Raw genomic sequence first — 19502 nt, 5'->3', positions numbered from 1 at the left:
GCCAGGCAGGGGTCACACAAATGTTATGTGTCGGAAAAAAAAAAAACTAATGAAAGTCAAAACTAACTCAGCTTTGCATGTGGTATAAACACAGCTACTTCTTCAATTGACCTAGTTGTGTGTTGTGTGAACGTAGCCATTATACAGAAGTGATTTAAAAAGTGTCCCATTGGCTGTAGATAATATCAAGCTAGGGTTACCAAGTATGAATTGCAAAGATCAAGATGACTGACTGATTATGTGCCATCAAGTTGGTGTCAACCTTCCAGAACAGTGTTTCTCAACCTTAGCAACTTTAAGATGAGTGGACTTCAATTCCCAGAATTCCCCAACCAGCATAGGGGCATTCTGGGAGTTGAAGTCCACTCATCTTAAAGTTGCTAAGGTTGCAAAACACTGCTCCAGAATGATCTTCTCCAATCTGGTTCTTCAGGTCTTCCAATGGTGCACCCATTGCTGCTGTGATTAAGTCCATCCACCTTGTTGCTGGTCATCCTTTCTCTTTCCTGCCACCTTTCCCAGCATCAGAGCCTCTCCAGAGAGCTAAATCTTTGCATAATATGTTTAAAGTACTCTAATTTAGAGGAATGGTTGGTGAAGATGATGGAACTTGCAGAGATGGCTAAACTGAATTCCCTGATTAGAGAAAAGACAATATCTACATTTATTGCTGACAGGAAACCCCTTATAGATCTTCTGCATGAAACAGAAAAAAATGAACTGATGATTTGTGGTTTTAGTGGTTAGGAAAAAAAGTAGATAATAGGAAAAAAAGAGCTTTTTCTTTTTGCAACAATAGAGTAAGAGACAATTTTGTAATCATACTTGTATCTGCTGCAAAGAAAACTGGAAGCTTCTGCTTTATATTTCTTTTCATCTTTTCTTTTTGCACTTTTGCCTTTCCTCTTTCTCTTTTCCTTTCTTCTCTCTCTTACTTTATATTAGTTTTTATTAGTTTTTATCTTTTTAAAACTTTTAATAACATTTATATAAAAATGAAGTACTATAATTTGAGCCTGGTCATTTGTGCCTGAAGGGAGAACTTTGGGTTGATTTGTTCAATGATCCTTTGGTTTGTTTTCTTGGCTGTCCACGGAACTCTCAAGAGTCTTCTCCAACACCAAAGTTCAAAAGCATCAATACTCTTTCTGTCCTGCTTATTCAAAATCCAACTTTCATGTCAATAGGGTGTCATTGCTCTTTGTAGGTATAGACACATCACAGCATCTGAATATCTTTTCAAAGCCCTTCATGTCTCTTCTACCAAGGGCTAGTCTGCGGTGTATCTCTTGACTGCTGGTTCCTTTATTGTTGATAGCTGATCCTAAAAGGCAGAAGTTATCCACCTCAACATCTTCATTATCAATTCTAAAGCTGGTTGCTCTACCTGTTGTCATGTGTTTGGTCTTTATATTTAATTTTAGTCCCATTTTTTCATTGTGCTCCTTGAATTTTATTACTAGAGCTTGTAGATCATTTGCATTTTCACCTGAGTAGTGACATTAGCATAACACAGGTTATTGATGTTTCTTCCTCCAAACTAAAAACGAAGTTTATCTTCTTCCAATCCAGCATTCCTCAATATATATTCAGCATATAAATTGGATAAATGAGGGGAGAGTATACAGCCTTGTCTCAGTCCTTTGCCAACCTGGAGCCAGTCTGTTTCGCCATGTTCCATCCGTTACTGTGGCTTTCTCTCTTGTGTATAAATTTTACATGATGACAATGAGATGTTCTGGGATTCCCACTTTTCTAAGCACATACCACAGCTTGGCATGATTGACACAAACAAAGGCCTTTCTATAATCAATGAAGCACACATTGACTACAAAGTATTCTTTGGCCTTCTCAATTATCCAGCATGTATCAACAATAATGTCTCTTGTTCCTTAGTCTTTTCTAAATCCAGCTTGAACATCTGACATCTCTTCTTCCATGTAGGGCTCTAATCTGCATTGGATGATCTTAATCACTATTTTGCTAGCATACGGAATTAAGGATATGATATGATTGTATGCACATTCTGTTAAATCTCCTTTTTTGGGTATTGGTATGTAGACCTCTTCCAATCCGTTGGCCGCTGTGTCATTCTCCAGATTTGCTGGCATAACTGGTTAGAAATATTACAGCTTCTTCTTCTGTTGCTTGCCATATTTCTGTACACATTCTATAAATTCCTGTAATCTTCTGATCTGATAATGATTGGAGTGTTGATCTAACTTCATCTTCTAGTAGCAGAGGTTCTTGTAAGCAGGGAATGGTATCTTGGGTGTTGACATCTCCACTGTACACAATTTCAGCATATTCCTTCCATCTTTGTTTGATCTTCCTGAAATCAGTTATTATCTATCTATTGGTATCTGTTATACCAATCTGAGGTTGGAACCTCCTTCTGAATTCAGAGATTTTTCGGAATGTTTTCCTTGTTTTTCCATGACTGTTTCCATCTTTGATATCTTTTCAGATATCCTTGTAATACTATTTCTTGTCTCTTCTAACAGCTCTCTGACATTCTTTGTTAAGTTCCTTTCTGAGACCTTTATCTTTCTTGGTTTTAGCATCTTCTGTTTTTGGCAATTTCCACCATATGGTCTGACACCCAGTTTGCTTTTTTCTGTTCTTGGTCTTTGCCATCTACTTTCACATTCATCCTTAACAATTTCTTTGATTTAATTCTACAGTTCCTCTGATTCCCTATCAATGAAGTTCAGGACGTCAAAGCAAAACCTGATGTTCTCCTTGAAAATTGTTGATATATGGTCAAGATCATATTGTGAACACTGGCTGGCTTTCTTCTGCTGCTTTAGCTTAACTTGGAATTTGCACACAAGCAGTTCATGATCTGTTCCACAGTCAGCCCCTGGCCGCACCTTCATGGTTATAACCAAACTCTTCTACCTTCCTGCACCAATAATATAGTCAATTTGTTTTCTGTGCACTCTATCTGATGATGTCCAACTATATAGGCATTGTTTTGGTTATCTGAAAACTCTGTTAGTAATGATGAAATAATTGGATTAGCTGATAAGTTGTTTCCCTTCTTCATTTCTGTTTCCTGGGCCATATAGTCCAACTACAGTACATTTTCCTCTTTAATATTTCCAGCTTTGGCATTCCAATCTCCAACCACAAGCAGCACATCTTGCTTGCATGCTCTGTTGATTTCAGATTGAACTTGACCATAAAACTCATCAACCTCCTCTTCTTCTGCGTCAGCAGTTGGGGCATAAACTTGGAGAATTTTAAAGGGTTGTCCATGGAGTCTAACTGATTTTATTCAGTCACTGACTGATTATAGCCAAGTGCTGTCTTTCCTGTATCCTTCCTGACCATGAAAGCAATACCACTCCTTCTTTTTTATTTTTCATGTCCTGAGTAGTAAACAGTATGATCTTCTGACTGAAAGTGTTCAGTTCCAGTCCATCTCAATTTGCTGATGCCTAAGATGTCAATGTGCAGTTGATTCATTTTGTCTTTCACCGTGTTGAGCTTTCCCATCTTCATGCTGCTTACATTCCATGTTCCCACTGTAATTCTCTTTGCAGCTTCTGATTTTCTTTTCCTGCAGGGCAATGTCAGCAACTAGACATCCCAAGGGCTTTAATCTAGTCATGTCATAAATACCATTAGGACTCCAAAAGGTCCTCAGCTCTTTCCCAGTAGCACGTTGAGTGCCATCTGACCTGAGGGGCCTATCACCCAGCACTATATAGTCTGCCTTGTCTCTCCATGTGGTTTCTTGGTAAAATACAGGAGTGGTTTACCATTGCCTTCTCCTGCTCAGTATGAATTGATGGCTTTGCCATTATCACTAAAGTGAGCATCTGCCTCTGGCTTCTTCCTATATCACGCTGCCCAAGATAGGTGCCTGCTTGGTTTAGCTGGGCAGCTGGGATGATCTTCACACCTAGGGTGACCCTGCTGGGACTACATACTCTTAGCATAAACCCCTTGTGTTTTTTGCTCATCCTTCTCAGGAACACACACACCCCACACACACTCCATAATGAGGTGGGGCACAACAGCACTTGAAGAGGTAGGCCTGCCATATGCCACAACACCAACATTTACCAGATCATATTGTCTCTTATGGCAAACCTAATGTTTGCAAGCCTAGTCTAAGTATAAAGACACACGGTGCCTAGGTTCACGCAACAGAAGCCATGGTTTATGTAACTATGTTGGCTATAAGGAAAAAAAGTCTTAAAATCCATTTCAAGGAAGTATCTTTATTAATCCAACTCAGTTTCATTTTATTTTTTGCTCAAGTTACCTCATACATAGCCTGAATATGTATTTTGTACTGTTACTGTAACTAATAGCTTACAAGCATATTCAGAGTATTTTTCAATCATTTCTGAGTTATGACCAGAATATTATTTATTGTCCTACATTAATAATGCAGTTTTTCTCCAAGAAAGTAAAAAACAATGCTTAGCAAAAGAAGACTTTCAGCTGAATGAGGTCCAGCAATATTTTGAGAAATAAAAGCGGCAATCATAGGACATACTTACATATACAGAATACAGAATACTTTAAAATAACAAGGAATTTATCTTCGGTGAAAAAACAATTTACCTGGGAGTAAATTTAACTGAACACAGTGGGGCTTACTCCTGAGTTAACTTGCATGGAATCACGCTATAGATGGACCTCTATAATTTCCCATTCTTCACAAAATGCAGGCACTAAAGTTGCATTTAACAGAGTATTAAGAAAACCATCTACTTTTAGTAATAAAAAAAAAAAAATCAGGAAACTGAAACAATTGGTCCAAGCTTGCGTGAGGTCCATCCAGCAAAAGATCAATAGAGAAAAAAAATACATGCATCCTCTTATTTTGAGAAGCAGCCACCCCCTTTTTTTCAATTTGCCTATTTAAAGGAGGAAAAAAAAACCTCTCAGCTGCGCTCCGCCCTTCGAACTACATTTCCCACCAAGCTCCGCTCTGTGCGCATGCCCACTGAGGGTTCGTTTGACTGGCAAGTTGTTTGTTACATTCTGAAACAGCAGCAGCTTTTCTGCACTCCGGAGCTCCCAACTCTCTTCCCAGCTTCTGCCCCCCCCTTTTATTTTTTTCTTTCTTTCCTCTGCTGCTTTCTTTCCTCATTCCTTCTACTTCTTCTGGACTTAGCAACAACTCCTTTCCTGTATCCCCCCCCCCCATTTTCTTTCTGTTTTTTAATAAATACCATATTTCGCCCCCTTTCTAAAGTCATTATTAGCCTCCCCCCCCCCCCGCTTCTTTCTGCCTGCGCTGGAAACGTAAAAGGAAAGACAGTGGAAAAATACTCTGGTTGAGTAAGGGGAGGGGGGGAGAGAAAAACAGCCCACAAGAAAGCGGAGCATCGAAACAGATGAACTACAAATGAGAAAGAAAAAAAAGATGGAATTGCACATTTTAGAGCACCGCTTAAAAGTAGCGAGTATAGCGAAAGAGAGCATCCAATTGTTTACCTATGGACTGATCAAACTGGCGTTCCTCTCCTCCAAGACCAGGTAAGCGCCTTGAGAACTAACAATTGTTGGCACATATTGTTAAAAAATGTGAAAAGCAAAGGAAAATTGCGCTGCAAAGGAAGCGACACAGAAAGAGCCTTTAAAAAAAAAGGGGGGGGGAAATCAGTTGCAGGCACCAGAGCTTTGGCTGGGGGGGGCGGGGGGGTACAGAGGGTTTAGTGTTAAGGAGACGAAACCCCTTTAACACACTTGTGTGTGGATGTGTCCACGCACCCAGACACGTATCTCGCACCCAGCTTCTTGCTGAAGCTCTCTCAATGGTTTCTTTCATTTTCTAGTATCTTTTCAATAGAGACTCTGAGTTTCTGCACAAACACGCCCCCTTCTTCCCTCCCCCCCCAGTGGAGTCGATTTTTTTATTCTCCTTTAAAAGATGTTGCTGAAGGAAACTGGCGTTAGGGTTTCTGGCTCCCCCTTCCATCCATTTCCAAGCTCAGCTTTAAAAAGAATAAGAATAATAAGAATATTAATAATAATGAGGTGCAAGTGTCTAAACAACAACTCAGAAAGGAGCATCGCCCAGGACAACAAAGAACAGCAATAAAAACGGGAGGGAGCAGAAAGAGAGATATTTGCGTGTTGCATATCTTACTCCTATCTGTTAAAATCATGTCAGGTTTGGGGAACAGGAGGATTTATTGATAAATGTGTGCGGGGGGGGGAGGGCACATCCCCTGCAATCTTATTTTCTTTCTCTCTTTTTGAATAATGTTCTTTTCACGGAAGTCAGAGATCTGGATTAGCTAGATGAATAGATGTGTATGAATAAGCAGAACAAAATAAAAATGTGTTTTTGGACCGGCGAGTTCAATCCCTGGATTACCTTCCCCCCCCCGCACCCCCACACAAATAATTTGACTTGCAAATACATAGTAAATAGAAAGATGGGTTTCCTCACCCACCTCTGTTTATTTAATGCAGTTAGACTAGGAGATGGAGTTGAGAAAAACCATTTCTGAACTCAGTTCTCGTCTCTTGCTTGTAGCCTTTTAAGTATGCTGAGGAGAACCCCCTTCAAAAACCATTTTTAATAACCACACACCCCTGATGGCCCTCAGGGAAGCTGCTAATAAAACGAGTGTATGTGTGCATGTTAAAACTAAATTGCAAATTAAAAATGCAAAGATAATCTTTCTTCCCCCCCCCCTTTCTTTCCATCTTAATCTGCCTGGTTAAATGGGGATGTTTGCAGTTTAATTTCATTATTGCCCTTTATCTCCAGTGAAAACTTCAGTGGGTTGAAATTTCCCTTTGATTTGTGGCTTGGCAGTTGATGTGGTTTGCTGTGTAATGTTACCACTGCTAACTTGTTTACAGCTTCTTTTGAATAACTCGACTGGGTATTATGCATACGATAACAACAGAATTATTTTTTTAAAACGCTCAGTTCCTTTTTGCCGATGGACGGCAACAGAACTCCCTTCGTTGCATTCTTAATCTTTGGTGTTATGGGAGAGGGAAAAGCATCCCAAAGGTTTTTAAAATGTCACCAATAACCTTTAAATCCTCCTTGTCTAAAAATATTGCATTTCAGACCTCAGCACAACAGCCTTTTATATCCTAGCTTAACACATTGCAAATCCTTGAAAACACATGCCGAAGGGAATGCAAAAGTTGGATTCTTTGCTTTGTTAGGAGCTTAGTAATATTGATAACTTTTTTCCAGTGATTTTCTTTGACTTTTCAAATCAGGCTTTCAAATGGTATTTTATTATCAGTTTTGTTTTGTTTTTTTACTGGGCAAAAAGCTGCCTCGCTAAATTCTTTGGATGAAATTGTTAAGCTTGTAATGGAATGCTTAACTCTGATGTTACAGAGGTGATAGCCTTTCCAGTAGAGTTTGGTACTTTCCCATGCGCCTTGCAATAACATAATTGCCCTAGGGACAGAATAATTATTCTATACCAGGGACAGAGCCAACTGAAAAAACAGATTCCTGAATTATGCTACTTCGGTTAACAATTGCATATTTCTATAGCAAAGTAAGGTACCTTTGAGTTAAACTTGATCTTTGGTGATTATACACTTCTGGGCAGCAACATGGAAGTGGTTTGCCATTGTCTCCTGGGATGTGGTGAGGGGGGGGGGGTGTTTTTTGTTTTGTTTTGCAGTCTAGCCTACAGCTCTGGGATTCCCTAGTGGTCTCCCATCCAAGTATAACCAGGTTTAGGCTTATACTTGTTTAGATTCTCCATCCAGACAAAATTGACCCAGTGCTGCCACCTGCTGAGATAATTCTGCAGTTCCTCCATGAAAAACAACTCCCTGTTCATTCAGAATTAAGCAAACGTTGAATCCTTTCTTTGGCATGCTGGTGCTCTCTGTAGAGAAATCGTGTCCTCCCAGCCTGTTAAGGTGCATTGAAACATTTCAGCCCCCACTGTCAGCCTGATATGGTATAGCCAGGAACTGCTGCTTTACCAATCAATTCTGCTGGATACAGCATTTTACCAATAGAATCCTGGATTGTACCAATTTGTGTTGTAATGCAGGGTGGAATTCTCAGATTTGAACACTTCAAGCTTTTTCTTAAAAAAAACTTATGAAGTTATTATTTAAGGATGGATAGATAGGGAAAGCAACTTTTATTCACTCATTTGCAAGGCAGAAGATGGCATCATACAGGATTATTGGCTATTTCATTTTGAACAGCCTACATTGAAAGGCACATCCTTTTTCTCTTTGATTTATCAAGTGGGGGAAAGAAAATCCTCTTCTCTTTTCACTCATCTCCTTCCATGGAAGGGCTTCCCCAACCCATTTTAGCATATTTCATTACAGAATGTTTATATTGTATTGTAGGAGTTTGTAATTGCAAACAGGATCTCCCTCTGCCTTTTATCCATAAGAACAACCCTGCAAGGTTTGCTGGACTAAGGGCCAAATCACTGTTGTGATTATATATATTATAATATTCACTTGCTTGGCTAAATAGGGTAGGAATAATCTTTAACAAGCTCATGACAGGTGGGGCACATCTCTTGCCCCTTCCCTTCTCACTTTGCATTCAACTGCTTTAAGGTATTTTCTCCCTGTGGTCTCCTTTCCAGCTAGGAAGAAATGTCTTAAGAACTACAATGTGCTAGGAAGTAAGGAGGAAAGGTTTATAGCTAAATATTCATTAGTCTGATTTTGCTCTTGTGCAGGGGTACTTTAGAAGACTTTTGACCACAGGATGTTCCCCTTTCCAGCTAGGCAGTGAAAAGAAACCACCATAGTGGGAAGGGGAAGCTCCACCCATTTTTGTTTCTAACTCCACCCACTGCTAGCTTCAGACCTTCCCACCTTTGACTTGAGGCCTCCAATCAGTTATTCCCACATAATCCTTGACAGGAAAAAGGGGCGGTGATTGGTTGATGGTCACTCACTGGGTTTAAAGCCTGGGGAGGGCATGATTCCCTCCCCCCAATTCCAAGACTGTCATCAGGGTTATATCTGGGTTTAATTCCAAGACTGTAATTGTGGTTATTGGGAATGACTGAATCTGTGTAGCAGTCCAGGAGGTACATCACTGAACTGCAAATAGTAGGGGTTTTTTAGGAAAATCCTGGACTGATCACTGGAAGCCTCCAAGTGGGAAGGAATTGAAGGCTTCCTGGCTCACCCCAGATTGCTACCTGTGGCTTAAGCATGACTCTTCTGGGTTCCAGCCCTGCACCAGATTGGTCTTCACTTCACTTGTAATACCTTATTTTGGCACTCTGCCCTCTTTGAACTCTGGAACACCTCAGCTGTGGATTCTCTTAAAGGACAGTATCAGTATACAGGTAGATACAGGTAGTCCTCACTTAACAACCATTCATTCAGCGACTGTTTGAAGTTGTGACGGCATTGAACGAATGGTAGTTACATCTGGTCCTCAAAGTTATGGCCGTTGCAGTGCCCCCGCAGTCACATGATCAAAATTTGGGCGCTTGGCAGCCCACCCACATTTATGACCACAGTGTGCACTTCAACTCCCCCTGCCCGCCTATCCCCCTCACCCCTGCCCTTTTGGCCACCCTGCACTCCGCCTCCTACCCCTGCTGCCCCAGCTGACCTTTGCCATCTTCTTCCTCCCGCTGCTGATGTGGTATGCCTGGCCAAGGCAGCTGCTGGCCCTTTGCGAGGCCTCCGTGCCACCTCCCTGAAGTCTCGTGAGACCTCCATGGAGCCTCCCTGAAGCCTTGCATGGGGGGAAATAGAGGGGTGGGGGGAGTTGAAACGGAGGCGAGCGTGGCAGAGCAAGAGAAGTGTGACATACTTGCTTAACAACAGCACGGTCCTGGCCTAACGACCACAGCTGGGACTACTGGAACTGCTGTTGCTAAGCGGTACAGTCACATGTTTCGCCTAATGATCGCTTCACTTAGCGACAGACATTCTGGTCCCAATTAGGATCATTAAGTGAGGACTACCCGTATTGCAGAACCTGCATTTTAATCCTTAAAGGAAAGTTTTTCACAGTTTATATCTACCAGGAATGCATGCACGTGTGCATGCTTCCAAGGACATGGAACTTCTAGAGCTGGGGCATGCTGGAGCAACCATGACTTCTGGGGTCCTCTCAAAGATTCTGCTGAAGTGTAATTGTTAACATGGTAGAAGATATTGGACAGTTTCCTTCAAATTGGGCTTGAATCTTGATGGAAGCATGGATGTGGACATGTTTTTTGGTAGTGATGTTGAAGTTACTTCCTCTGAAAGATTTTTACAACTTCCCAATCCAGCTTTCAGTCCTGCGATGTCTGGGTGGCCTCCCATCCAAATACTAAGCAGATGAAAGCCGGCTGGGTGACTTTGGGCCAGTCAGTCTCTCTCAGCCCAACCCACCTCACAGGGTTGTTGTTGTGGGGAAAATAAGAGGCAGGACTATTAGGCACGTTTGTCACTTTGAGTTATATATATATTAAAAAGGCAGGATAAAAACCTAATAATAATAATAATCTGACCCTGCGTGACTTTTCTGATACCAACCAAAATTGGCTAGCTGTTGCATATCAGTAAATTAATTCTGTTTAAATTAAATTTTGTTTTTGCCCTGACCCTACTTTTGGCAGATAAGGTGTTGGACCGGCACTGGCAAGACCCAGTTCAAATCAGCCCTTAGCTACAGAAGATCACTCAGTGACTTTAGGCTGCTCACCCTACCTCACAAGACTGTTGTGGTCTTGAAGGAAGGGTGGGATGTAAATCTAACACATCATTCAGTGGCTGTGAGGTCTTCTACCCCAGAACAGCATAATACATATTCTGTGAAGATAGGAAGTAGGTAATGATATTTTAGAACTGTCTCTAATAGTACTTTGTTTAGCTGTTTAAAGGAGTAACTCTTCTATTTAAAAAGAAAAAAAAAGTTTCTAGGACTCAGATTAAGTCCTTGATTCCTTTCCCTTCCAAATCATATGGTTTGAGACGCATAATCTGATGCAAGGTGAAAATCTAATTCCCCGCTCCAGTTTTCTCCAAACCTAAACAAGCCACCATGTTTATGCTCTCTAGCTATGATAGATTACGCATGACAGAGCAGGCAGCAGGGCCTGTGTAGTTCTAGGAACTGAAGTCTGATACATCTAGAGGAAACCAGACTTAAACAATAAACCATTGCTTCCCCATGCTTTGCATTCTTTGCTGGAGGTAAGGGAGACAGGCAGAGAATGTGATAACATTTGTTTTAGCTGCTAGGCTGAGCACATATTCTTTTGTCTTTCATACCCTTGGCACTTCCTTTTCTTAGACATGTTGGGACTACAAACCACAGAATTCCCAGTTAGCATGACTGATTGTGCTGGCTTAGACTTCTAGTTGTTGTAATCTGACGAGATCTGGCGTGTGCTGGGTTGGAGAAAAGCAAGTACAGTAGAAGACCTTGGCATGGAATTTGTAGGGGAAAAAACTTCACAAATCAAAAAGGGGAGAAAACCAGTGAAGGTTCTGCAGAAGACAGCTCCCATTTTGTTGATATCCAGAACTCACTGGTTGGCAAAAGGAGATACTGTCCTTTAAGTCCAGGGAGAAGTCACTACAGTAGTATAGACATTATAAGCTGAAATTGATTGACTGATTGATTGATTGATTGATTGATTGATTATATGCCGTCAAGTTGGTGTTGACTCCTGGTGACCACGTAGGCCTTCTCCAGGATGATCTCTCCCCAACCCGGTCCTTCAAATCTTCCAATGCTGCATCTGTCACGATTGTAATTGATTCCATCTACCTTGCTGCTGGTTGTCCTCTGCTTCTCCTTTCTTCCATCTTTCCTAGCATTAGAGCTTCCTCCAGAGAACTAGGTCTTCACATAAAGTATTTGAAGTATGATCATTTGAGCCTGGTCATTTGTGCCTCAAGTGAGAACTCTGGGTTGATTTATTCAACGACCCATTTTTTTGTTTTCTTGGCTATCTGTGGTATTCTCATGAGTCTTCTGCAACACCAAGGTTCAAAAGCTTCAGAACTCTATCCTGCTTCTTCAAAGTCCAAAACTGGTCCAAAGTTGGAGAAGTAATAATTCTCAGTATATATTTGCTTTTTCTTCTTGTCTCATTGCTTCCACCTTGAACTGGCATGTGTCTTTAAACTTTAAATAACCAGGACAGTAACTAGCATGAGCAGTGAAGAATCTGTGTATGTTACCCAATCTACAGTTTAAAATGTTTAAAAGCCCTAAGATTATCGCATTTGCATTTTTATGTGTTGGTTAGATATCCTGCTTTACAGGCCTAGTAATAGAATGCTTGGATGTAAATTGTTTAAATACGGTCTTCCTTCAAATCCCACTACCCCAAAACTGGCTCTGTAATCTATTTCATATAGAGCACTGTTCCATAATGGGATTTATTTTGTAAACCTAACTATCATGGTTGGTCATTCAAGGCTAGTGGCTTTGCAAGTAGTGTGAGCTCAGCCAGTGGAGATTATACCATGGCAAAGCAGATCATGGGCTTAGAGTGTTGTGTGAATCCAACCTACGCGTGGCATTGGACTGAACTGGATTGAAATGAGCTTTTCCTTCATTCTCTTTAAGATCCTTTTAACCGATGGTGGAACAGTTTAAAGCTAAAGTAGAATCTATCTCTGCATCTGGTAGCAGGAAGTTCCATTCACCAAGTAAGCCCTAGATGAAGATATGCTTCCTTTCGGTTTGGGCTGTCTCTGGTCCACTGGATATTTCACTGGTGCTTTGAAAGGAAATGACTTCTCTGATTTTTTTTTCTATCCCATTCATAAACTTACAATGTCTGATTGCTTTCTTTCTGTATTTATTACAGTGCTTTTCACAATTTGGTCTCCTGAAAGAGAGAGAATAAAACCCAACTCTCAGACTTATAAAACAAAACAAACAAACCAAAAGAGACCAGCGACATAAGGCAAGGGAAGTAGAAGAAAAAGGAAAAAAAGAGTGGTGAGCTAAAAGTAGACCGGTCTGTGCCATTCAGGCCTGGATGATCTTCCTTTGTTCGTGTTCTTGCATCAAAGATCAATTAGTGGTTCCTGTTCCTTTGCTGACGGATGGGGACGCGGTCTGTCTCTTTCATCCGGAGCAACTGGAAGCTGTTCTTTCTGACCAAGAAGGAGAAGCAAGTTGCTTGCAGCTTCTCCTTCTCCATCCAGTGGATGGAGCCAGGTTTCATTCTCCCAGTGGCCCTGCCTGATGGATAATGCCAACATTCAGTGCTGTTCATTTTTCCAGTCTTAATTCCTGCAACACAAATTCAGTCATAAAAGCAACATGAGCCAGCAGTGTGATGTAGCTGCAAGGAAGGCTAATGTGATTTTAGGCTGCACTCATTGAGCTTCCCACATGAACAGGATGTGCTTTGCAGTTGAGCCACACGATGGTGATTTTTACTTATTTATTCATTAAAAATATTTCCAGTATATGTCCACCTTTAAGGACATACATGCTACTCTAGAGGTGTCTTCCAATCATCAACTTATAATAAAACCATTAAGTAGTGGCAAATATTGTGGCATTTTATTGAAAAAAGAGTCCATTAAAGCTAAAGTCAGAATGTTCCAGTAAAACCCTTTCAAGAAAAACCAAATAAGAGTAGGCTTTCTTAAAACTTGCAGTGATGGGGCCACAGTGGAAAAGGCCCCGATTTTTGTTAACCAGCTTGATAACTGCTCAGAGGAAGCCAAGGAGAAGGACCTCAGTTACTGATTTTAAAGGATGAGTAGGTTGGTGCAACTCTGCTTTTTTGGGAAGCATATCCACCTGCCTGGAGGGGAAACAAAATGTATATAAACTGAGACGGTAGAAAAGACTCAAGGGCTACAGCAGTGGTGGGGAGCATTCTGATTTGTTTCCTTTTGGTTCACAACATGCTCCCCAGATTCCAGATATGCCCACTGACTCTAAATGTTGCCTCAGCATAGCTTAGTTCTTCTCATTTGCAGGGTCATCCTGCGTGCATGTTTATTGTTTCAAACACTGAAACTAAATTGCAGAGACGGGCCATGCAGTCCTATGCATGTTTACGGAGACCTAAATGCAAGTAATTATGCATAATGTTGTAAATATAATTATATATATACACACACACACACATACATGTGTGTGTATGGGTATATATCCTTGCACGTAGAAAGCTGCAAGTATTCAAGAGGAAGTTTGTCCTGGAACACCAGTTTCTACATGGAAAAGTTTAGTGTTCCTCAGTACTTTGGAAAAAATAAGGTTTCGGGACTGTCCTGGACTTTTCTCTGCTCTTCTTTTCCCTGGCTTGCTAGTTTTCTCTTTCATTTGATTGTTTTTCTTAATAATTAAGAAACTGGAATACAATAAAAAGAGAATACAATTCAACAAACAATGGAAGTAAACAGAGCATTGTTTTTTGAAAAGGAAAATGAGAACTTCATCAGAAGCACAATAAAAACAGTAGGTTTCTGATTCAAAGCTAACATGAAAATAGGGTTTGTCTCCATTTGCAAAACAGGAAGTATCTCTCTCCATTCTGCTTGCTTCCAAAAAGAGGAACTCTCCTCCGTCCAGTAAAAAGATACTGACAAGTAAAAACCAGACAAAAGGTTAAAAAGGTATTGGTTTGGATAACATTTGCCTATGCTGATTTCTATTATGAAGTATTCAAATTTTAATTTACCAGTAAAGTCAAACCAGACGGCAGTTCTTGTATACTTCCCTGTTATTCAGGTGCTTTGAGAAATAACATCGCGCAGCCTTTAAGCTGCAACCTGGGCTTCTCCAGCAAGGCTTTGTCCTCTTCTCATTAGGCCACACAGCTCCCTTCCCCTAGGAGAGAAACCTATAGTGGTCGAACCAGCAATGAAAGGCCCCCTCATCTTTTCCTGGTCAGCCATATCTTACGTTCAGAAAACTCAAGCAGGTTCTTCAGCAGCTAGTTTGCCCACAAAAAGTCAAGGCCAGAATCCTTGAGAAGTTCAGCCCTGCCGAAAAGGTCCTCATCCCCGTAAGTCCATCACTCTGCCCACAGGGACTGCCTGAATGCATTTAAGGCAGTGTTGTCCAAACTTGGCCACTTTAAGATGAGTGGACTTGAACTCCCAGAATTCCCCAGCCAGCCATGCTGGCTGGGGAATTCTGGGCGTTGAAGTCCACTCATCTTAAAAGTGGCCAAGTTTGGACAACACTGATTTAAGGGAACTGCAAGCTTCAATTGAAGGCTGAAAGATCCCTGTCATTGTTGCTTCCCAGCAAGCAGCATGTAAGGCTTATTGCCTAGTAAAAGTCATTATACAGTAAAACCTTGATTTTCCAGACTTTGCATGCAACACACCAAATTCTGCTGCAATTTGTGTCATTTGCATAATGATGACATTATGCAAATGATACACTTTGATTCAGTGGACTTTCAGGAATAACAACTACCTCTCCCCTAGTTAATCAGTTAAAATGAGGTTTCACAATGGTATTAATAGCCATTGATAGTCTGAACCTCCATGAATCCATCGCACCCTCTTTTAAAATCTTTTATAGCCGTACAGATCGGCTGCCATAAACACAGCTGCTGGCAGCAGATTCCACAATTCTTCCTACTACACTTGTTTTGATACGCAGGAATTTTTTATTATATATGGAATTTATCTTATGGTACCTGTGAAGTCTCCACACAGCTGAAATGCTGCAGTCCAGAAACGAGTTTGTCATTGCACATACAACTGAAGCTGCAATCCTGAACATGTTTACTAGAGAGTCATCCCCACTGAATCCAGGGAAATCAGCTTTCAAGTAGACAGATTTGAGGATGCAAGCTGAGTCATACTGTCAATTGTTTCATACGACTCTTAAATAACTTTCAAATTCTTAACCGATCAATTAAAGAAAATGTTGCCCGCATCATTGTTCCATGCCCAATAATGAAAGGTAGGGATAGGTAGCTGGAAATTTTAAGTTTGTATGGCAGATGATTGATATGGTGCCAGTTGTATTTAATGTGATTAGAATGGAATGAGAAGTTGCAACGGTGGGTACGTGATTTCATGACATGCAGAAATAAATCCCCTAATTCCACCCAAAAGAAATGAAGCATGTCTTGGTGGCCATTGTCTTCTCTTGCTTGGCAGGCAAGATCTGGATTTATGTATTTATTCTTTCCACTGCTTGGCTTTGTTAAATGCAGCCAATTAAGTGGCTGGACTGGGTAAGTGAGAAAACTATTAGCAAAGGCCAAAAAAAAAAGTCTTGGCAGGATTAAGGATGGGCTTGATGGATTTTATAGCCAGCCAACACCCCATTTTAGAGTCTGTGTTGGATCTAGTGGACACATTGGATCTTTGGTGAACCTTTTCAAAACATTTGGGTCTGCTGCTAATAGCCGGTGCCCCAACTGTTTGGATTTATTGGATGACAGCATTATGAATTATAAAATGTGGGAAGAGGCAGAGAAGTATACTTTGGATTGGAAATGCTGTCCTCTAGAAGAGGACAGAGACGTGCTATCTGCTGTCCCAGAACTGATGGGCATAAATTACAGATGGACTCATCTGAGTTGAATCTTAGAGAAAGGTCTTGATGCTAAAAGTAGTTTGGCCTAGAAACTTGCCTAGAAGAATGATTGGCTCTCCTTGCTGGAGGCCTTCAAAGTCTGGACAATTCTCTGTCCTGGATGCTAGAACTCAGTTGGGCAATCCATGGTCCTCCAGATATTGCAGAACTGCAGCTCCCATTATTCCTCCCCACTGGTTTTCTCAGCTGGGGCTGCTGGTATATGTAGTACAACATTTGGAGGGCCTGAAGTTTCCCATCTCTGGTGCTATGGATTTCTTGCATCAAAGAAAGTGGTTGGAATAGAAATCCTCCAAGGCCTTTCCACATATTTATGATTCTGTGCATGTATATAGGAAGATCCTTGCTTTTTATATATAAAATTGATCCTAATAACAACACCAGTACAGTTGTTAATTAAATTTGTACATCTCCCAGCGACTGGGCAGTTGTTGGCTCAGTCCACCTTTTAATTCTGTGATGCCCATTCTGAGGGAAAACAGTGAATGTTGAATTCTGGCTGGGCAGCACACATAACAGATGAGAGAGATTAACATTACAGAGGAGAATAAGCCTTCACTGAATTGGTGGCCTCCAGGTGTTTGAACTGCCATCCCCAGCTTTCCCAGATGTCTAGAAGAACTGAGAGTTGGAGTCTTAACACATCTGGAGGGCACCAGATTGGGAGAGCTGCCATATTTGAAAGCAGTTCTATGGAAAATTCAGTGGGAAGATAAAGGATCAAAAGGAAAGAAAGCAACATGGGTCTTGAAGTTCCCCACTGACCTTAGCACCTGGACTGTGCAGGTATACAACTGATTGCAGCGTTCTCCACTTTTGCAACATATCATGCCTTTCCATTTAAATCACAGCTCTTATTTCTAAGTCTACAACCATGTAGGCAAATTAGCATATTTGAATTTTATGCAAATAGGAGTCTCCTTTTCTTAATACTTGTACCCACTTTCCTGCTGGTACACATCTTTCCAAAAGACCATCTTAGGAGACATTATTTTGTGTATTTTTGTGTATATTCTTTAACAGCATCTGGTTGATGCAAAGATACCATAATAGTCTGAAGCGCTCAGTTGCAACTGGCATGTACATTACTCAGCAACATCTAGTTCCTTACCTATTAAGGCTGCCCTTCAAGGAAATTCAAACGACATAACATTTTTAAATTGCCTTCCTCCTCAAAAGAAATAGTTTCAAGTAATAAGTTGGACTTCAGTCTGTGAATGTTTAGGCTGCAATAAGTAAATGCCTTTAGATTCCGTAAGATTCAATCGCTCTCACACAGATGCATACACGTGCCCCTTTCTTAAATCTTTTAACACTGCAATTTTAAATTTTGAATTTCACAAGGATCTAAATGTGCATTCCTAGGACCGGCCAGGCTGCAAAATGCAGCTTCCTACTTCAGGTGGTGCTGTTGAGGACAGGGGAATTTCATCGAATTTAATCCAGAAAAATTGAGATCCAGATAGGGAGGGTTGATGTTTGTTTTTAGCCAGCAATATTCAGGCAGGACTTTTTTCCAGTTCTGTAGGGAGATTCCAGCAATCAAAGACAATGTCTTCTGCAGGCAAAATAGATACTCTGCCATTTTGTACTGTTTCCACCTTCAGTGACTGATTTCAGAGGAGCTTCAGCAGAATGTACTGTATGACAATAGGGCAATGCTGTAAAAAGTGTAATAATTATTATTATTATTAATAATTAAATTTATATGCCACCCATTGTCTCATTCCAGAGGGTATCTGTCCAGATCAGAGAGCTACCTTGTTGTAAGCAGCTGGAAGTACCTGGCCAGCCAGGGCTCAGAAGCTAAGCAGGATCAAGCCTGGTTAGTACTTGGAGGGGATACTATCAAGAAATCCCAGGCCTGTAGGCTGGAATGGGAAGTTTTTAAAAAAAAATTCCAAAGGGCAGCAGAGGAATGATTAAGAAATTACTTGGATGTTTCCATCAAGTCACCAGGAATCAAGCTTGATTTGGAGAGTTTATTTCCAAAAACAACCATAATCTATTTGAACCTGTTTTTTGTTTTTTTTAAAGTTCTGCTTTAGAATACCTGCTTAAATGTCCACTGACTGGATTAGTTCAGCTGATGGGCACAAGATCTGGTGTCCCATCGTTCTTCTCATTCCAAACAGTTATAGCAGTGTTTCTCAACCTTGGCAACTTGAAGACGTGTGGACTTCAACTCCCAGAATTCCCCAGCCAGCACACTCCAGCTGGCTGGGGAATTCTGGAAGTTGAAGTCCACACCTCTTCAAGTTGCCAAGGTTGAGAAACACTGCATTATAGGCTTCCAAGTGGAACAGGTTTTTCTTTTTTTATAATAACTTTATTAAACATTACAATTAAAAAGATAAAAACTAATGCAGACTAAATATAATGAAAGAAAAAAAAATTTTTAGAAGATCTTAAAACAGACCTCTTTTAGGCTGTCTTTTGCTGAGAATGTTTTTGGGCAGCTCTGTGATTCGTAGCTGATTATTTTATTTATTTGAGCTTTATCCTTTGGGGCTGGCGGGTTCCTTTTGGTTATTGAAGAACATGTGACGTTCCTGAATTTTAGCTCATCTGTTGTGCTTTCTCTCTGCTGGTTTTTGTTTTGTTTTGTTTTTAAATATCATTTTACTTTTTTAATAACGTATTTTGATGGATTGCTCACCACCCGGAGAACTTCTGTCATTGGGCAGGATGAACGTGTGATAAATACATCAGCAAATTAAGTGTGATAGATGGCTGTTGCGCTGAGCATCTGTCGTAAAATGTCTGCCGCCCAGGTGGATTCCTTTCCACAAAATGGCTGCCATGTTGCTTGTGCTCAGCCACAAAACAGCCATTTTGTGTGCAAAGGAAACCATTTGTGTACAGGGAAGAACAAAATGGCTGAGCTAAAGAAAGCTGTTCCCCAAAAGCTTCAAGACTAGGAAGGGAATAATCTAAGTTATGAGACATGAAACAGGTCTTTTGAACTCACCGTTTTCGGTTCGGATACCCATTTTACAGACACCTGCTACTT

At 40.8% G+C, this 19502-nt stretch overlaps 1 protein-coding gene across 2 annotated transcripts in view; it reads left to right on the top strand.

Annotated features, from left to right (window-relative positions):
* The first annotated feature begins 5018 nt into the window (after window positions 1-5018).
* CASTOR2 (cytosolic arginine sensor for mTORC1 subunit 2) overlaps window positions 5019-19502 on the top strand; it is a 75378-nt gene continuing 60894 nt past the window's right edge. Inside the window, exons 1-2 of one of the 2 annotated variants that reach the window (XM_025170071.2) lie at window positions 5019-5502; window positions 18222-18314. In XM_025170071.2, the coding sequence (XP_025025839.1) occupies window positions 5372-5502; window positions 18222-18314 (224 nt within the window). In that variant the 5' untranslated portion in view covers window positions 5019-5371. The remainder of the gene's footprint in view (window positions 5503-18221; window positions 18315-19502) is intronic. The other variant, XM_007421173.4, reaches the window with a different exon arrangement.

Source organism: Python bivittatus, unplaced genomic scaffold (assembly GCF_059951505.1).
Source record: "Python bivittatus isolate LINGU-HERP-01145 unplaced genomic scaffold, Pbiv_v1 ctg000690_np1212, whole genome shotgun sequence".
NCBI classification, from domain to species: domain Eukaryota; kingdom Metazoa; phylum Chordata; class Lepidosauria; order Squamata; family Pythonidae; genus Python; species Python bivittatus.
This window is presented reverse-complemented; position numbering and strand designations above follow the sequence as displayed.